Source organism: Mastigoproctus giganteus, chromosome 11, assembly GCF_048544385.1.
Source record: "Mastigoproctus giganteus isolate SK-2022 chromosome 11, ASM4854438v1, whole genome shotgun sequence".
NCBI classification, from domain to species: domain Eukaryota; kingdom Metazoa; phylum Arthropoda; class Arachnida; order Uropygi; family Thelyphonidae; genus Mastigoproctus; species Mastigoproctus giganteus.
Window position 1 is genome coordinate 146,786,268 of NC_143585.1, and position 17,239 is coordinate 146,803,506.

General features: G+C 34.3%; 1 protein-coding gene across 3 annotated transcripts in view; it reads left to right on the forward strand.

The window, feature by feature from the left end:
• Positions 1-17,239, forward strand: part of LOC150078504 (oxysterol-binding protein-related protein 9) — a 607,385-nt gene that overhangs the window by 158,403 nt on the left and 431,743 nt on the right. For all 3 annotated transcript variants that reach the window (XM_090385178.1, XM_090385176.1, XM_090385177.1), the window contains 2 exons: positions 32-82; positions 10,762-10,858. In XM_090385178.1, the coding sequence (XP_090241304.1) occupies positions 32-82; positions 10,762-10,858 (148 nt within the window). The remainder of the gene's footprint in view (positions 1-31; positions 83-10,761; positions 10,859-17,239) is intronic.

Genomic DNA, 17,239 nt, shown 5'->3' on the forward strand with positions numbered 1-17,239 from the left:
TAACTAGAGGTTTTTTTTGTATTATTTTCAGGCAATGCTTGAAACTATCAAACATTCCATTATACTTTTGCAGATTGCAAAGGTAGGTAATGATTTTCTTTCCTAATTATTTCATATTGTGAGATTTTTTTTTAAATTCAATTTACTGTTATGATTAACACATAGCTTGTCTTAAATATATAAACTTTTAAAAATATTTTATACTAAAAAAAAAGGCAAAATATTTGATTCTATGCACTTTCTTTCAGAAGAATAGTAGTTGTTATACATTTTTAACTTTCTTTATAAAAGAATAAGAGAAGTTTACCTCAATATGATATGTAGAACACTTCCATATGACTCTCTAGAAATTAAAACGAAAACAATTAAAAAATCAAAAATCTTACATTACAGTAAGAAATAATTAAAAATCAAATGAACACAATTAAAAATCAATTTAATGCAATTAAAAATTAAGTAAAATTAATTAACGAAAAAATCGCAAAACAATTTTCCTTCCTACCTGATTTTCCTTTTCCCAACTTTTCAGTCAGGTAAAATTACATAAGACCGGATTTCCTATTCGGATATTCCTGCACTTTTTGGTCAGGTAAAATTACATAAGGCTGGATTTTCTATTCGTAGGAAGGAAAGTCGTTTTGCAATTTTTTCATTAAATTAATTTTTTACTTAATTTTTAATTGCGTTAAATTGATTTTTAATTGTGTTAATTTGATTTTTAATTATTTCTTACTGTAATGTAAGAATTTTGTTTTTTTTAAAATTGTTTTCATTTTAATTTCTGGAGAGTATCATACGGAAGTGTTCTACGCAAAGGGTACTAGGAAAGTTTTGCAATATGACGCAACAATGAATCACAGGAAGCTGCTTGTTGCTGCATGTTGAGACATGTTCATACGTGCATAGTAGCCGCCGCGCCAAGTCGATGGGCTCAGTTATTCATTAGTAGTGAGAGTGTAAAGTGCTTGCGATGGCATCGTGGTCACGAAATGAGATAAGGACAGTTTTGCGGTATAATTTCGTGCGTGGTTTAACCATAGACCAGTGCTTAGAAGAAATGACTCTTGCACTAGATGATGATTGTCCACATCGTACAACGATATTCAGGTGGTATAGAGAATTCCAAAGGGGAAATTTCACTCTGGAGGATTCTGAGAGGCCGGGAAGGCCACGAACGTCAGTTACGGAGGAAAACGTTACTGCTGTGAGGAAAATGCTTGACGAAAACAGGCGAGTGACCTACCAACAGATAGAGGATACTTTGGGCCTAAATGCACCAGCAATTCGTTCGATTCTGCAAGATCATTTGCACGTGAAGAAACTTTGTTCTCTCTGGGTGCCGCATCAACTGACTGAAGAGCAGATGACACGTGTGACTTGGTGCCGGGAGATGTTAAAAAAGTTTGATAAGGGACAATCTCGGTATGTGAACAACATCGTGACAGGTGACGAGACTTGGCTGTACTATTACGATCTGCCGAACAAGGCTCAAAACAAAGTTTGGGTCTTTGATGATGACGACACACCCGTAATTGTCAGAAAATCCTGATCTGTAAAGAAGAAAATGATAGCTGTATTTTTCAAATCGAGTGGAATTGTGGAACGTGTCGTTTTGGACACGCAGAAGACAGTCACAGCTAAGTGGTATACTGAACAATGCCTGCCTAAAGTCATTGGATCTATGAAGAACCTGCGGCCAAAGTCAAGAATGGACACCTGGTACCTCCATCACGATAATGCTCCAGCTCACCGCGCCAAAGCCTGCACCGAATATTTGACCACGACAGGACTGAAACTTCTCGAGCACCCTCCCTACAGTCCAGACCTTGCTCCCTGCGACTTTGCACTGTTCCCGCATGTGAAAATGAAGCTAAAAGGGAGGCGGTTTTCCAGTGATGAGGACCTTCTACGGGCTTGGGACAACGAGTGTGCTTTACTCCCTAGTGAAACTTGGCAGAACTGGTTTAAAGATTGGTTTTGGAGGATGGAGAGGTGTATTGAATGTAGAGGAAATTACTTTGAAAAAATTAAATAAACAAAGGTGTATTGCAAAACTTTCTTAGTACCCTTTGTATCACATTGAGGTAAACTTCTCTTATTCTTTTACAGATATTGATATCAACGTAGAACGTATTGAGCATTATAGCTCTGGTTCATACTATCAAATTTTTAACTTTCAAAAGTTCACAGTGTTTACGTAGTACATATGTAAACATATATATGTACTATGTACATATGTTTACATAGCAGGCAGATATGAAGTTCTCTGAGCAGTGCAGACGGGCTGCAAGAGTAGCTCATGGTGTATTGTCAATTATATATAGGAATTTTTCTAGCAGGGATAAGGAGGCGATTATTCCCTTGTATAAGGCAATGGTCAGGCCACACCTAAGAGTACTGTATACAGACCTGGAGGCCTCATTTCAAGAAGGATGTAGAGCTGCTGGAACGAGTACAGAGAAGGACAACAAGATTAGTGAATGGAACAAAGGGGTGCTCTTACGAAGAAAGGCTTAAGTTTTGCAAATTACAGTGTCTGGAGACTAGGCACCAGCGAGGTGATCTGATAAAGGTGTATAAAGCCTTGAATGGTTTGAGCATGCTCAATGCTGATGGGATTCTTCCTCTTGCTCAGAATAATCAGCTGAGAGAGCATAAATTCAAATTGAGGAAAGACAGATGTAGGATAGATGTGCGGAAATTTACCTTTAGCCAGCGGGTGGTTGGTTGGTGGAACAGACTTCCATCCCTTGTCGTGGAAGTTGATAGCCTAAATAAGTTTAAGGCTCAGCTGGACAGATATTTTGAACGAACAGAGGGGTGAAGTGGACGTGGTTATTTTTTATTTATTTATTTTTTAAAATTTATTTATTAATTTTTTTTTTTTTTGGCTGATGCTGCATAAGCTTGCTTTCTTGCATCAAATGCCTCTGCTAATGCTAATAGTAAAAATTGTTCATTTTGTACAGGGAACTATTGCTCGAGTTTTGCACATTGCAAGGCTTGTAATTTTGTATCCAAAATTATATTAGAACAAATAGAGGAATTCCTCCGGTCACAAAGCCTTTGTGTTAAATGAACATAATTCTCCCATGAGAAATAATGTAAAAATTTGTGTTGATTCTAAACTATAATTTTATATTGATATCAAAATAAAATTTTATAATTATTATGAGTTTCTCAAGGGAACACATGGGCATCTTTACAGTCATTACTGGTGATTCCAGCTACCCTTATACCAGCATCTCTTATTTTGATGTTATGAGGTCAGAGTCTGAACTGTATTTAAATATATAACTTTGACTATGAAATTGTTTAGTGCAATTTCATCATTACTACTTAGAAGAATTTTAAGATCAACCAAAGTTCATATGTTAGGCATCATTATTATAAATGTCACCCTGAAATAGGAAATATGTTTCACTATGGTATTTTTATTGTATTAGGAAGAATAGGTGAGATAGAGGGTCATGTTCTTACACTGGTCTGCATTTTAAGAACATCACAGAACTCTTTTAAGAAGAGTTCCCTGATGTTCTTCTGATATTTTACTACTTCTTTACTGCTTAATGTTCTTCTGATGTTTTACTGCTAATAAGAAATCTGAATTACATTTTTAATGAAAATTTAGAAAGTTACTTGAAATTTGTTCTATATTTGGTTGTTATGCTTCCAATTTATTTTGTATTTTTGCAAAATAAACCAATAAAGATACCAATATTTTTATTATTTTCTTAAAATTCAAAATGCACAAAAACATGATCAAAGGCCCAAAAAGCATGAATGCCATAAATTGGTTTTCTTGTATATTAGACTGGTTAAAGTTAAATTTGCACTTCTTTGACTATCTCAGGCAGCTAGTTTTGGTGGCTGTTCTTTTTAGCATTCAGCAGTAGCCAACAATCATATTCACATTCCATACTATTACTTTCTTAGATTCTTAAATTCCATGATGGACACAGACCCCACCTTATTGGATTCTTCGCTGGTCGTTTTATTTTACCTGACAATTCATTAAACAGCACAATTATGAAATTGGAATCATCAACTTCTCCAGATGAAGAAAACATTTCAAAAATGCTTTTGAATAAATGTCACCACCTGAGTTATTAACTCCTGCACCTGCAAGTGGTTTAAATGATATTGATTGTGATCCTTTATTAATATTAGCTCACCAGATTACAGCAATTCATATACCGAATCAGAAACCATTGTGCTGCCTAATGAATTGTCACCAATATTTATTGAAGTACATCCAGAGTTTGTTACAGATTCAGCAAATGAAACCAAAGAAAATATTATTCTATGCTTTCAGCCACTTGAATTTCCAGAGAAATCAGAGTCTTCTCTGCTGCAAAATTGACAACCAAATCAGTTTCCTGTTCTAAACCAAAGAGATTAAAGGAATCTAAATGAGAAAGAACAAAGGTGTAGAATAAAGAGGCTGCTGCACAGTACAGATTAAGGAAGAGAACAGAAGGGCAAGCACTCCAAGGTGATATTGATTGTATGCTTGGTGAGAACAGAAACTGAAAGAGAAAGTTCAGCAGCTCAGTACTGAGATATCTTACTTGAAAAAATTAATGAGAACTGTTTAAGGCAAAAGGCATTCTTAAGTAATAAGCATACACACTGGTACCTTTTTTCCCATTTATATTATATTGTGATGGAATCTTTCTCCCTACTGTTCACGTAAACTATCTAAATTTTTATAGGAAATAATTGAGATTAGTGTGCAAGAAGTGTACCTTAAAAAAATATTACAGTGTAGTTTTCCAAATTTCTCCAGCATATCATTCATAATCAGCTCATAATTTGGGTGTTTATTCTTTCAAAAAAATGCATATACTGTATTTAAAAATAAAATGTATTTAAAAATTCAAATGGCTTTAAAAAGCCATTTGAAGCTTCTCTTTCAGTTTGGTTCACTGGTTCTTGAAATACAGTTCTTGACATAGCAGTTTGTGGACTTTAGGAGCAGTTTAGGACTTTAGGTAAATGATGGGAATTTAGTGCAAACATACTTTATACAGTTTTATTTATTTATTTCCGGCTTAGATGAACTGTTTCATTAAAATTAGCTTTTGTATGAAAAGGAGGTAATAATACCTTGTTTCAGTCTACTAATGGCTCATTTTTAATGTTCTTTGAACATGTCAAGGGCTGTCTTATTGGCCATACTTTCCTTTTCCAGTGATCTCTTCTTTCTTGATTATCCCACTCATGCAGAAAGCAAGACATTTTTCTGTAACCAAGTTGTTGACTGAGTAGGAGACCAATAACTTTAAAATCTCCACAAACTAGCCAACCATAAACTTTTTACTGTATTTTTTTCCAAAAGAATCTTAACATTTTCATAGTTTTCTTTTAATTATGCTGAGTGTGCTTCAGAAATGGATGCATGCTTGTTTCCATTATGAAGGAGGACTCCGTTGAGGCTTTTCTTCAATGAGTCGATAAATTGCCTCCACTCGGTTGGTAGAAAATTCCAAAAAAGTTCATAAATGCAGAAATGAATGTTGCTGTATAATCACACCTTCTGGGGAAAACTGGAAACCAATTCTTTTTCAGTGTCTGTATCACAAAAAGACTGGTCCTGGGACTGGCAGATTGTTGGATTTCAGTCTTGACCATAAGAACTCTGCAGACTGTTTGGGTAGATTTAAATCTCTCACAAGATTGTTGAGTTCACCTTGTGTAAAGACATTACTGGTCCAGAGTTATGAATGTCTTCCTTGTAATAGCGTATATAATTCTCTAGATCACATATTTCAGATTAGGGATCTGATGGCATATGTTCAAGAACAACTGGTGGAGGTGCTACCAGTAGTTTAGGTCTGAGGTTTACTGACCTTACAGCTGGTAAGTTGTTTGGATGCATTATGACTTGCTACATTTATGGAACAAAAGTAGCAGTCATTAATATGATCTCATGGTTCCTTCCACACTAGAAAATTGCAAATGCTATGGTTTTATGGTTTTATTTTTATCACATGATTTTTCTACAATTGCAAGCCCACCACACGTGTATATCACACTTTATGGTGGGCCTACCTTTTATCTTGATCACCCGATTTAATTACAAAATATGCTGCATATAAATTTTTCACCAATTGAGGTTATATTTTGCATTTGTTTCAACACAATATAATTATTGCAATCTAACACAATATATTTTGATTGTTCACACAGCATTATTTGCATTATCAAAGACACAAATATGAAAATCGCATTAGAAACAGATACTGGTTAGCATGACTGTACCGGAAACAACTAAATGCAGAAGAAACACTTTGTTGGGTTTATGTAGCTACCTGACCTCTGTCTCACACATACGAGACATGTATAAACAAATCTGCACATATCTCTCTATACCTATCAGTCACAAGGGAAGTAATATGCATGTCACATATACATTTAATGTGCATCTAAGAAAATAATTCTTGCTATTTGTAAAAAAATTGTATGTGATAGGTATAAACAGTTTGTATTTTTAGAATTAGCACTAAAAGTACTCAGAAACACCATGAAGCATCCTGAGCATGACAAGAGCTTTTCCAGATTCAGAACTTGCACATGATAGCATAGAATGTGCAGCATGAAGTTATTTGGCTGTGGGGGTGTGCTACAGATTGGAAGACTGTGATGAGTATGACAAGAGTTTCAACATGCAGCTGAAATGGATGAGTAAGTATGAACATCTTATTATGGGTGATTTCAATTAGCACCATTTTCATTGAGCAAGTTGGAGGGCAAGTAACTATGGAGACAAATTTTAAAAATAAACTGGATGATTATTATTTGTATCAGCATGTTAAGTAAAGTATTAGGGGTAAGAATGTTCCAGACCTGATTATTATACACAAACCCGAAACGACAAACAGTGCAGGGACCATTAGCAATAATCATACATTCTTAGTTGGAAGATCAAGAAAAAGGTTGCAGTTGTTTAGTGGCAGAAGGAGGGGAATACATTAGAATTATGGAATGTCATTAAAGTAATAATCACAGAAGTCATGGAAGTTTATATGTATGAGGTGTGAAATAATGTTCTTGGACTGGAGCAATAAAAAGAACACAAATTGAAAGAGTTGAAAAATGGTTTTATTTTTCTTGAAATTAATTACCACCTGATTGAATGCACTTATTACACCATCATAAAAGTTTCTGAAAAGAGTTAGCGAAGGCTGAAAAAGAGATGTTTAGTTTCAGTGGTTATTTGTTTTTATATCCTAAACATCCTGAAATTCTTTGGGAAAGAGGAAGGAGTCTACTGAAGCTAGATTGGGAGAGTAGGTGGATGGGAACACTGCTATGCAACAAGAACCAGCTGCCTTTCTTTCAAAATTGTGACTTCTTCTGGAAAATGCACTTCAATATCCTTGAAGCACCTGAACATAGAACACAACATTGACTTCCGCCCCCTCAGGGGTACAATTTCTCTGTAAGTCACACCTGTTTGTCACACTTCATCTCTGGGTTATACTGAAACATCCAACACTCAATTCCAGTGACAATATGGTCAATCAAATTAGGATTGTCTCAACAAGTTTGGCTGAAGTCTTCACATGGTGACACTTTCCCTGCTTCTTGATCATATTTGAGCCTAGAGGCTGTGCAGTAAAATTGCATAGATCTTTCTTTTTTCCTAAAATCTTCATGCAGAATTTGACAAATTGTCTCCTTATTCATATCCATCTCATCATACATCATTTGGTGGGTCAAATGATCTCTTGCCACAATTTCTAAAACTTTTGCAAATCTGTCCTCATTTCAAAATGTTGACAGATGTCCACTTTTTGGGTCATTGCAAACATCTTCACATCCATCTTTGAACCATTTATACTATTCAAACCCACTTAATGACTTAAAATTTTATCATGTTAACAGTTTTTAACATTTTATATGTTTGTATTGCAAATTTTCCCAGTTTAAAGCAAAATTCAATTTTTTGTTTGTTGCTCCATTGCAAATTCGTGACATGTGATGTTAATGCTACTAAGGAATCTGGTTGTTACTTCCAACCTGTTAACCCACTGGACAATCTCTGTACAATCTGTTGGAGGAAGTTTTGAACTACAAAATACCACTATATTTTCAAACTCATTGAAGTGTGATAGCACTGGTCTGGGAACTTTATTGCTACACCTTGCACACACACACACACACACACACACACACACACACACACACACACACACACACACACACACACACACACACACTATTAAGAAATTATAGCATGAGAGGGATGGCAAGATTGAATAATATGAGGTGGCCAGTCTAATAGAATAGAAAAAGATGTCACAGGAAATTTATTATTAGTGATGAAAAGTATTGAATTTTTTAATACAAAAAAGAAAATGAATCAGATTGGACCCTTTCTTAAAGGGTGTGGAAAAGTCTTAGCTAACACTGATGAAAGACTTTTCATAGTGAAGACAGGCATTGTGATTGATGCTGGGCAGTATAAAATTAGTGTTAATTTTATACTGCTTTTTAAACAATCTGCTGTTATAAAATTACAGCAGATTGTTTATTTTATAAATATTTGAGCCTAAAAGCCCATAAGACTCCTTGAGTTGACAGCATATGCCCAGTGATTTTGAGGGTGGGTTGAGAGAGAGAGAGAGAATGCATTATGTGTATTGCTAATACTTAAAGGTGAAGGGAATAATTACAGACTGGTCAATATGACTTCGTGGAAATCATATTTAACTAACCTGGTAAGGTATTTTTGCATAGTTATTGATTAGCTTCGATGTTGGAAAGATTTTCAGTATTTGTGTCTATGAATTTTAGCAAAGCATTTGACTTAGTCTCTCATGAGAAATAACTGTATATAGCTGGAACATGTTGAGACCATTGATAATATGCTAAGATTGATTGCAGATTGGCTGCAGGTAAGATGCAGATGATTGTGGTTAATTGTTACTGTTCAAATTGGTGTAATGTGGAGTTTTTAAAATTAGAAGTTCAGTTCTAGGACCACTGTTGTTTCTGATTTTCATGAATGGTATTAACAAAAGGATAGAGTGCTTAATGTCAAAATTTACAGATAAAGAGTGGTTAAAGATAATTTCCAAACAATTATCCTTCAGGTTGAGTTGGATAGCTTCAAGAATGGTCAGAAAAGCGTGATGCAAAGTATTATTGTATTGGAATAGTATCCCCAAAGCAATTTATACAACTTTATGGTGTTGAGTTAAAAACAGTGAAAGAAGACATTTGGAAGTTGCAGTTTGGTTGGACATCAGGTTCTCCTAGTAGTATAGCTAGCTAGCAAGGAAGGTGCATGGTGGAATATCTTAAACATTTGAAATAGCTTTTGGGTTTCAAGTTCCCTTGGTTAGAAAGCTTAAGGCAGGCTTCTTCTCCATCTGTGCTGTGTTTAGCCTAAAAACATTTGTGGCCAACTCTGATAATTTTAGACATATCAGAGATATGTGATATGTCTATATTTAGACATATCCAGAAAGACAAGCTTTCACATATAGCCATTTGGTGGGGGAGAAGCATCATTTGGGAGGCTATCAAATTGCTGAAACTCATGACATCAATAGTCCAAATGCTAGCAGAGTTAAAAATGCACACGCATGAACATTTTGACAGCATCAAACCACTAGAAGGTTCAAAATATAAATATTTTGAAATTTGAACGGTCAGAACACTTTAGATCAAGATGGTTACATAGTCAGTGTTTGACTATGTCAGCATCTTGGGGACTTTCTTTCTCATTATGTGAAATGTTGGTATTAGTATCACAGGCAAAAAGTTTCCACTGTTATTACTACCCTCCCCTGGATTGCACAGTACAATCTTATAATTTATCTAGAAACCTCAGGATTGTTGAAGCAAAGGGGACAGAAACAATCTCGTGCTCACTCAGAAAACTATACCATACAACTAATAAAATCATACAAATATGATCTGTCATAGTCTTTCCATGTGTTATGTAGTTAGCACATAAGTAATAAAATGATTCCGTAACAATTACATTTTAAAGAAATATATATATATATATATATATATATATTTTTTTTTTTTTTGTATAGTATTACAATTTTTGTTTTGTTCTCAGGTGGGTTTGCAAATGGTGTGCCTGAAAATAAAGTGCAGTCATCGCTACCTCAATCTGGTATCGATTAATTTACTAATCTTACTTGAAAACACAGCTAAAGAGATTTTCTGTTACAACTGATTCTGACCTATGCTGTGGAGAGCATATGATAGGGAGATTGTCTGAAAGAATTTTAAATTAGCAGCCCTAATTGATTTTGGTTTTTGTGGTAAGAGGTTTGAATCATGTACAGATATTAAATAGTAGGGCATGTATGGAGACTAACATTCAATGAAGCAAACAAGCTTGTACAATATGACAAAAAGTTGCAGGGGGAAAAAATAAAATAATTAAATAAAAATAAAAAAGTTTTGGAAATTCTCTCTTTTTTTTTTTTGTTGTAGGATAAGTAAGTCACCTAGCTGTAATTAGTTCAATTAATTGTATTTCCTTATCTGCCTCTAGGTTTTTAATATAAAATTCCTCTCAGTATAATACCATGAGCCAAATCATTACAAGAATGTTGACATATTCCATTCATTTTTACATATGTTCATCTTTTGCATGATCTTTAGTGGGTAACTAGTTTTTCTCTTTTCTTGTCTTTATTTAGCAGGTTTTTTTTTTTTTTTTTTTTAACTGCAAAGTACATGAGTGATTGAATGATTATTTTATTTATATATGTGTGTATGTTTGTTTAGAATACAACATACCCAGTTAATGGAGTTTACCAACCATTTAAAGAGCAGTCAAAGATAATTACACAGTTAGAAGATACATGTTTACAAGGAAAATCAGGTAATTCATTTACTAATAAGAGTTTATTAGCCCACCAATTTGCATTTTTTTGAAAATACTGAAATCTGTTTGGCCAAAGCTTAATGTTTTTAGTGGATTTCATGTTCAAAGTAATTAAACCTTGGCTGAGCAGATTTTAATAATTCAATTAATATTAGCATTAGTAGAGGCATATGATGCGAGAAAGCAAGCTTATACAACATCAGCAAAAAAAAAAAAAAAAAAAAAATCCCATTTCACCCATCCGTTTGCTCCCATCATGGAGGAATCTCATAAGCATTGAGCTTCTATTCAAGGCCGTATGCACCTCAATTATTTCACCTCGCAGGTGCCTAGTCTGCAGAAGTTGCAATTTGCAGAACTTAAGAAATTATCAGTTAATAATCAAGTTAGGCTTCCTTATCTTTTTAACAGAAATTGTTAATTAGCTGTTTAAAAATAGATATTTTTTTTATTTTTCTAACTCTAATATTTGCAGTAATGCAATCTTTTGTTTGTGCCATCAGTACATTATTATCTTAGATTATTAGATGGTTACATTATTATCTTAGATTATTTGAATAAGTGCGATTCCAATTATGCTAAGATAGTAACGTAATTGTATTAGCATAAGTTAATCATGTCTAAGATAAATTATGGGAAGCCACGTTAGCATACAATTTATAAGAACTTTGGAGTCCTGTTTTGTCTTTTCTTGTTTATTTGAAAAACCAGCAGGATTTAAACTGCATAGTAAATGTAATGGTCTTAACTTTCATAGCTGAGCAATGTTTTCCTTCGCAATGAGTTGCCCTTGTATTGCATTACTTTCAAACAAATGATCTCATTAAAATATTCAATGATTTGTTTTAAAAGATGAGATACTGCAGCTTGTTTCAGGACTTACTAATCCTCCATCAACTAACAGGTGTTATTTAGTAACAAGACTCAGCAAAACAGTTTTTTTTTTTTAATGTCAAGTTGCCAGTAAAATGCATATTGCATTCCACTGTTCACTCTGACTAGAAATTTTCTTGAATCCTTAAGTCCCTGTCAAAAAGATTATCGAATCCCCTTGTGAAATTAGAATGTTAAAATGTATTCCACCTCTACAAAATAATTTCTTTTATCTACTAGAGCAGATCACACTAATAGAAGTCTCCCCACCTCAAGAAGCCCCACAAAGGCCCCTCCAGTGTTGAATTAATTCATATGACTTTCATAATATAGTTTCTCCTTCCCTGTGTGGGTAGAATTGCAGATAGAGATGCATTCAGACCCAACATATAAAATTTTTTCACATGCTCTTACTTATTATTCACCAAATTGACAATTTGTGTTCAACTAATATCATTAGTTTTTCCACATGAAGAGTAATACTCTCTTTAAAGATCTTAAAAACTGACAGCCTGTTTGCTGTACCACCATATTTTGCTCCAAACATAATTTTTCTTTCTACACTTTTTTCTTGCCATCAGGTTTCATTACAATAAATGTTACCCATTTGTTATGAAAAAGTCATTATTAAACCATTTACATATGTAAATTAAGTTAATTGAACAGAATAGAGTGGACCTCCGCTTTACGATTGGTTCACTGTGCGATCAAATCACTTTCCGATGGACTCTCCATAATAAAACAGCATTCACTGTACGATATGTAGTAAGAAACAAATTAGGTTTGGAATGAAAATGGTGATACAGCAAATAGACTGTCAGTTTGAGGTTGTCATAGACATTTTCTTAGATATGCCAGACAAACTGTGCTTGCTACCTGGCAGTCTAAAAACACTGATGGAACTGATATTCAGGTGATGCTCAAGTCAAGTGGACCCAATTTTGGCGAATTCGTTATAAAAATCATGCAGTATAAACAGCATTATAAAAATCATGCTGTAGAGAAATAAACAGTTTAGTTATATATCAAAATTTTCACCTTCCGAGGTCTTGGAACGAATTACCAAAAAAACAATGTGCTATTGGTTTCGCATTATGATATTTTCATGATACGATGGTGTCTCTGGAACAGATTAATATTGTAAAGGGGGGTCTGCTGTAACCACTATAATTAAGCCAAATAATCATCAAAATGATGTTTCAGAACTCAGCTGAGCAACATCTTCAGGCATGTTTGGTCCTGAAGATATATCTTTCAGCTGAGCTTCTGTTGCTCAGCAAAAAAGCTTCTGCCCTTCAACTTTGTTATCACCAATAGGCCTGATGATATTACTCATTTAAATTGAGAAATAGTGCCTTGATATTAAGTTCTTGTATTGTGGTGGATAATCTTTGGTGAGTCGCCAGTTTTATTTCACTCTAAAGCATCAACACTTCCTCACCGATCCAGTCCCAACCAGCAGTGCATCAAGTTTTAAGTTTAGTTTGCCACGCTCGGTACAAAAAAATAAAATCATTACTTTAACAGGATCAAGGAATACATGCTACAGGTTATTCAAGCAATATATTCATGACTAATAGGGAATCATCACCATCCATTCTCATCTGATCCCTGCCATTCAATGTTGAGGAACACTTGATTGCTCTGTTATTATGAAGGAAAAAATCCAAAAAGAATCTCATCAGATTGTATTAAATAAAATACTAAGTATGATAGTCAAAGTACTTTTAAATTTATCCCCATGCTAAAACTTTTAATAATGAATTCTATAGCAATTAAATCTGTTGTAAACTCTCAGTTCCTTCACCTTCTTTTTGCACTTTTGATAGATGTGGAAAGCAGTTTATGAATCTTTTGAACTATCTAATTTAAAAACTGATCACTGTCAATGCAAATTATAATCAGCAAAATGAAAATTGAAAGTTTGACACAAATATACAGCAAATTAGAAATTGCAAACCAGTAAAATTTAACATGAACTCATCCACTTAATTACAGGTGTATAGTGGTATCTTTTAAATAACACTTTTCTGCCATTTTTATGTAAACTTTAAAGATGGCCATAATTGGCACGTTCTAAGCTAATACAAACAAGAAAGTCAATTGGCTGTGTATTATACAAAAGGATTTACTTTCAACTAGTTGAAAATAGAAGATCTGAGGATTGGAAGTGATCAGTTCATTGTTTTGAGAAGATTAAAAATGGTAATTGGTTCCAAAAATAAGAGATATAATGTGATGTTAAAATGGACAGAAAAAGTGTTAAAATGGTCACTTTTTCGTGAGATATTTAATCATTTGGAAATGGATTCCATCTGGGCCTGCTGCACTTTGTATTGATTTGGCTAGGGCTTTATCAGTAACAACTTATCCGGCAAAAGTTTTGCTTTTACCGGATAGGTTGTTACTGATGCTGGTGTATTAGATGAGGTTGGTAAGATTTATTTAATTGAGGAAAGTAAAGAGTTTATGTATGTATGTCTGATTGTTCTCCAAGAATAAGTTGAATAGATGCATGCAATTTGAATGCTGACCTGTGGGCTATTTTGTTACCACTGGCACTCTATGATTACATGCCTTACTGTGGGTTGGGAATAGAACTGAGGGCATCGTATAGGATCATCTTTCATTAGGAGGTAAGAGTGTATGTGTCTGATACGAAGCCGGGCGAGCATTACTTCTTTGCACCTGTTTGAACGAAAACTTTATTTCCAGAATTTTGGCCACTATTTGATTTGATAATTCATTGCTTGTTTGGGATTGGCAGGTTTGTGTGCATATATTTTCAAACACTTTTCAAATGACTTTATGCCATTGTATTTTGAATGACATTGTATGGGACTTTATGCATGAGAGAATTTATATTTGATAGATGTTTAGCATCTTGGTCAGCAAGTTCGTTGCCCAGTATTGCAGAATGTCCTGGAAGCCAAATGAATCGGATGCTTTGTCCTGAGGTGAGAATTTTTTATCAGATATGGATAAGTTGGATGATTTTCTATCCTTCTTATCCATATCTGAGAAAATATCGTATTGCACTTAAGGAGTCAGTAAAAATGATACTTTTTTTCAAGGGAAGTTTTGTCAATGTGATCTTGTGTGAGACTTATGGCAAACAATTCTGAACTATATGTACTACATTCTATGGGAATTAGTAAATTAATAAGAGGAGTTTACCTCAATATAGTACGTAGAACACTTCCGTATGATACCCTCCAGAAATTAAAACGGAAAAAACGAAAAAATCGACAACTTACCGGTACATTAAAGTAAAATATAAATAAATAATTAAATAATCAATTTAACACAATTTAAAACAATTAAAATTCAAATTAACGCAATTAAAAGAATCTAACGAAAATATTCAAAACGATTTTCCTTCCTGAAGCTGACAATGCTTTTCAACCGACTGTCGTGATCACAGGGATGAAAATTACCGAATCAGGTTAAACCTGCAACTTAAATAGTGATTATATGTCTTCGCGCATGCGCGTAAAGGTCCACACATCGGAGATCAAATATGGCCACCGGACATTAACAGAATTCTCGTGTAATTTAATTTCAACGGTTTCTGCAATTAATAGTCGCGTATAACGTTGAACGTTAAGTATTTTGGCCTCGTTAAATAAAAAAGTATGTTTTTCGTTAATGGCATGAAAGGCTAATTCTGACGCTGCTGAACGAGAAGCACGAACTGAGGCTTCGTGTTGATTTACATGAATATTAAGAGAAAATCGCGTCGAACCTTGGTAAGACGAGTCGCAATCACCGCAAGAAATGTTGTATACCAGATCATTAATTTGTGTTGCGAACGCGGAAAGAACCGACCAATTGTTCAGTATAGTGTGTAACTTCTGTATAGGCCTAGCTATAATTTTAAATTCGGTATTTTTAAAGAATCTGTTAAGCTGTTTGTGCCACTGTTCAACATATGGGACAGAAATAAAGTATTTTTTGATATTACTATTGTTGATTGGTGTAGTATTTTGTATCCTATCCTTAGCTTGTACCCTAATTCGATTTATTGTGTTAATGGGATAACCCCTGTTTAAGAATCTGCTAGTTAATATTTGTATTTCTGAGTCCAAAGCAGAATCCGTCATTGAATATTTATAGGCATTTAGAAATTGATTAAAGATAATCGATCTTTTGTAGGTGAACGGGTGATATCTATCTATTATAATGTAGAAGCATACCTGTGTTTGTGGGTTTTCGATAGATGCTAAATTGTATTTTGTTCGAGTCCCGGGTTTTTATGGCATATTTCAAAATATGAACTTGTATTTTGAGAATAAGAATCTGTGTATTTCGCGTGGAAATATATACATTCTATGGGAATACACTGAGAAATTATGCTGTTTGGCATGCCACTACTGTGTGTGTGTGTGTGTGTGTGTGTGTGTGTGTGTGTGTGTGTGTGTGTGTGTGTGTGTGTGATGGAGCCATTGTACATATGAAAGTAGTCAGAGAAATTCATTGCATAAGCAGTATGCAGTTGTTTCATATGTTGTTGTGGGATTTCAATTTTTTTCTATTTTGTGAGATCCATGTTGCATTCAACTGAACTGATTTTCCACGTTGGAAAAGATGTGGAATTATCTTGATAGATTTTATCTACACTTAAGTTCCATTGCAAAAGTAATCCTTTTAGGTGGATTCCTGCTGGTTTGCATATGCTAGGTTTATTATTACTTAAGGTTCCCGTTTCGGGTTATACAGCTATTACCATGATGGATATTCAGGTAGGTTCCCGTTTCGGGTTATACAGCTATTACCATGATGGATGTTCAGGTAGGTTTTTATGGCATATTTCAAAATATGAACTTGTATTTCGAGAATAAGAATCTATGTATTTTGCGTGGATCTCTGTGTATAAACTATACATGGGCGATGTATGAAATGCTCTGAAAACAATATGTAACATGCTATGATGAATGAGTTCTAATCAATTTAGGACACTTTTTCCAAGCTGAGAAGTAGATGGCAGGGGGGGAACTGTTATCAAATTTTGATCTTATCATTGTATGATAAATATGCAGGAGTGAGTAACAATTGGCACCCCATGTCAAGGTAGATATTGCTAGGAGAATGTTTAATTTATTTAAACAGACTGTCTGTAGGTTTTTTTGTGTTCTAAGGAATTTAATTTGTTATCTATGATTAATCTTAGAAGTCGGATATTATGTTTGAGTGGGATTGATTGATTGTTTATTCTCATTTCTGGATCACGGTGCATCTTTCATTTTTCGCAGAAGTATACTGCTGCTGTCTATTATATCGAGATTTGAAATCCATTATATATGGTCCATGACTATTTTATTGATAGCCCATTGGAGTTATCTCTCTATTTTCTGTATATTCTGTGAGTGACATGAAATGGTGAGGTCATCGGCTATAGCTGTTTCAACTTGGTCCTTGAGATTGTCACAGACATTCTTTCAGATATGCAAGACAAACTGTACTTGCGACCAGGGAGTCTAACGCTCTGATGGAACTGATATTCGG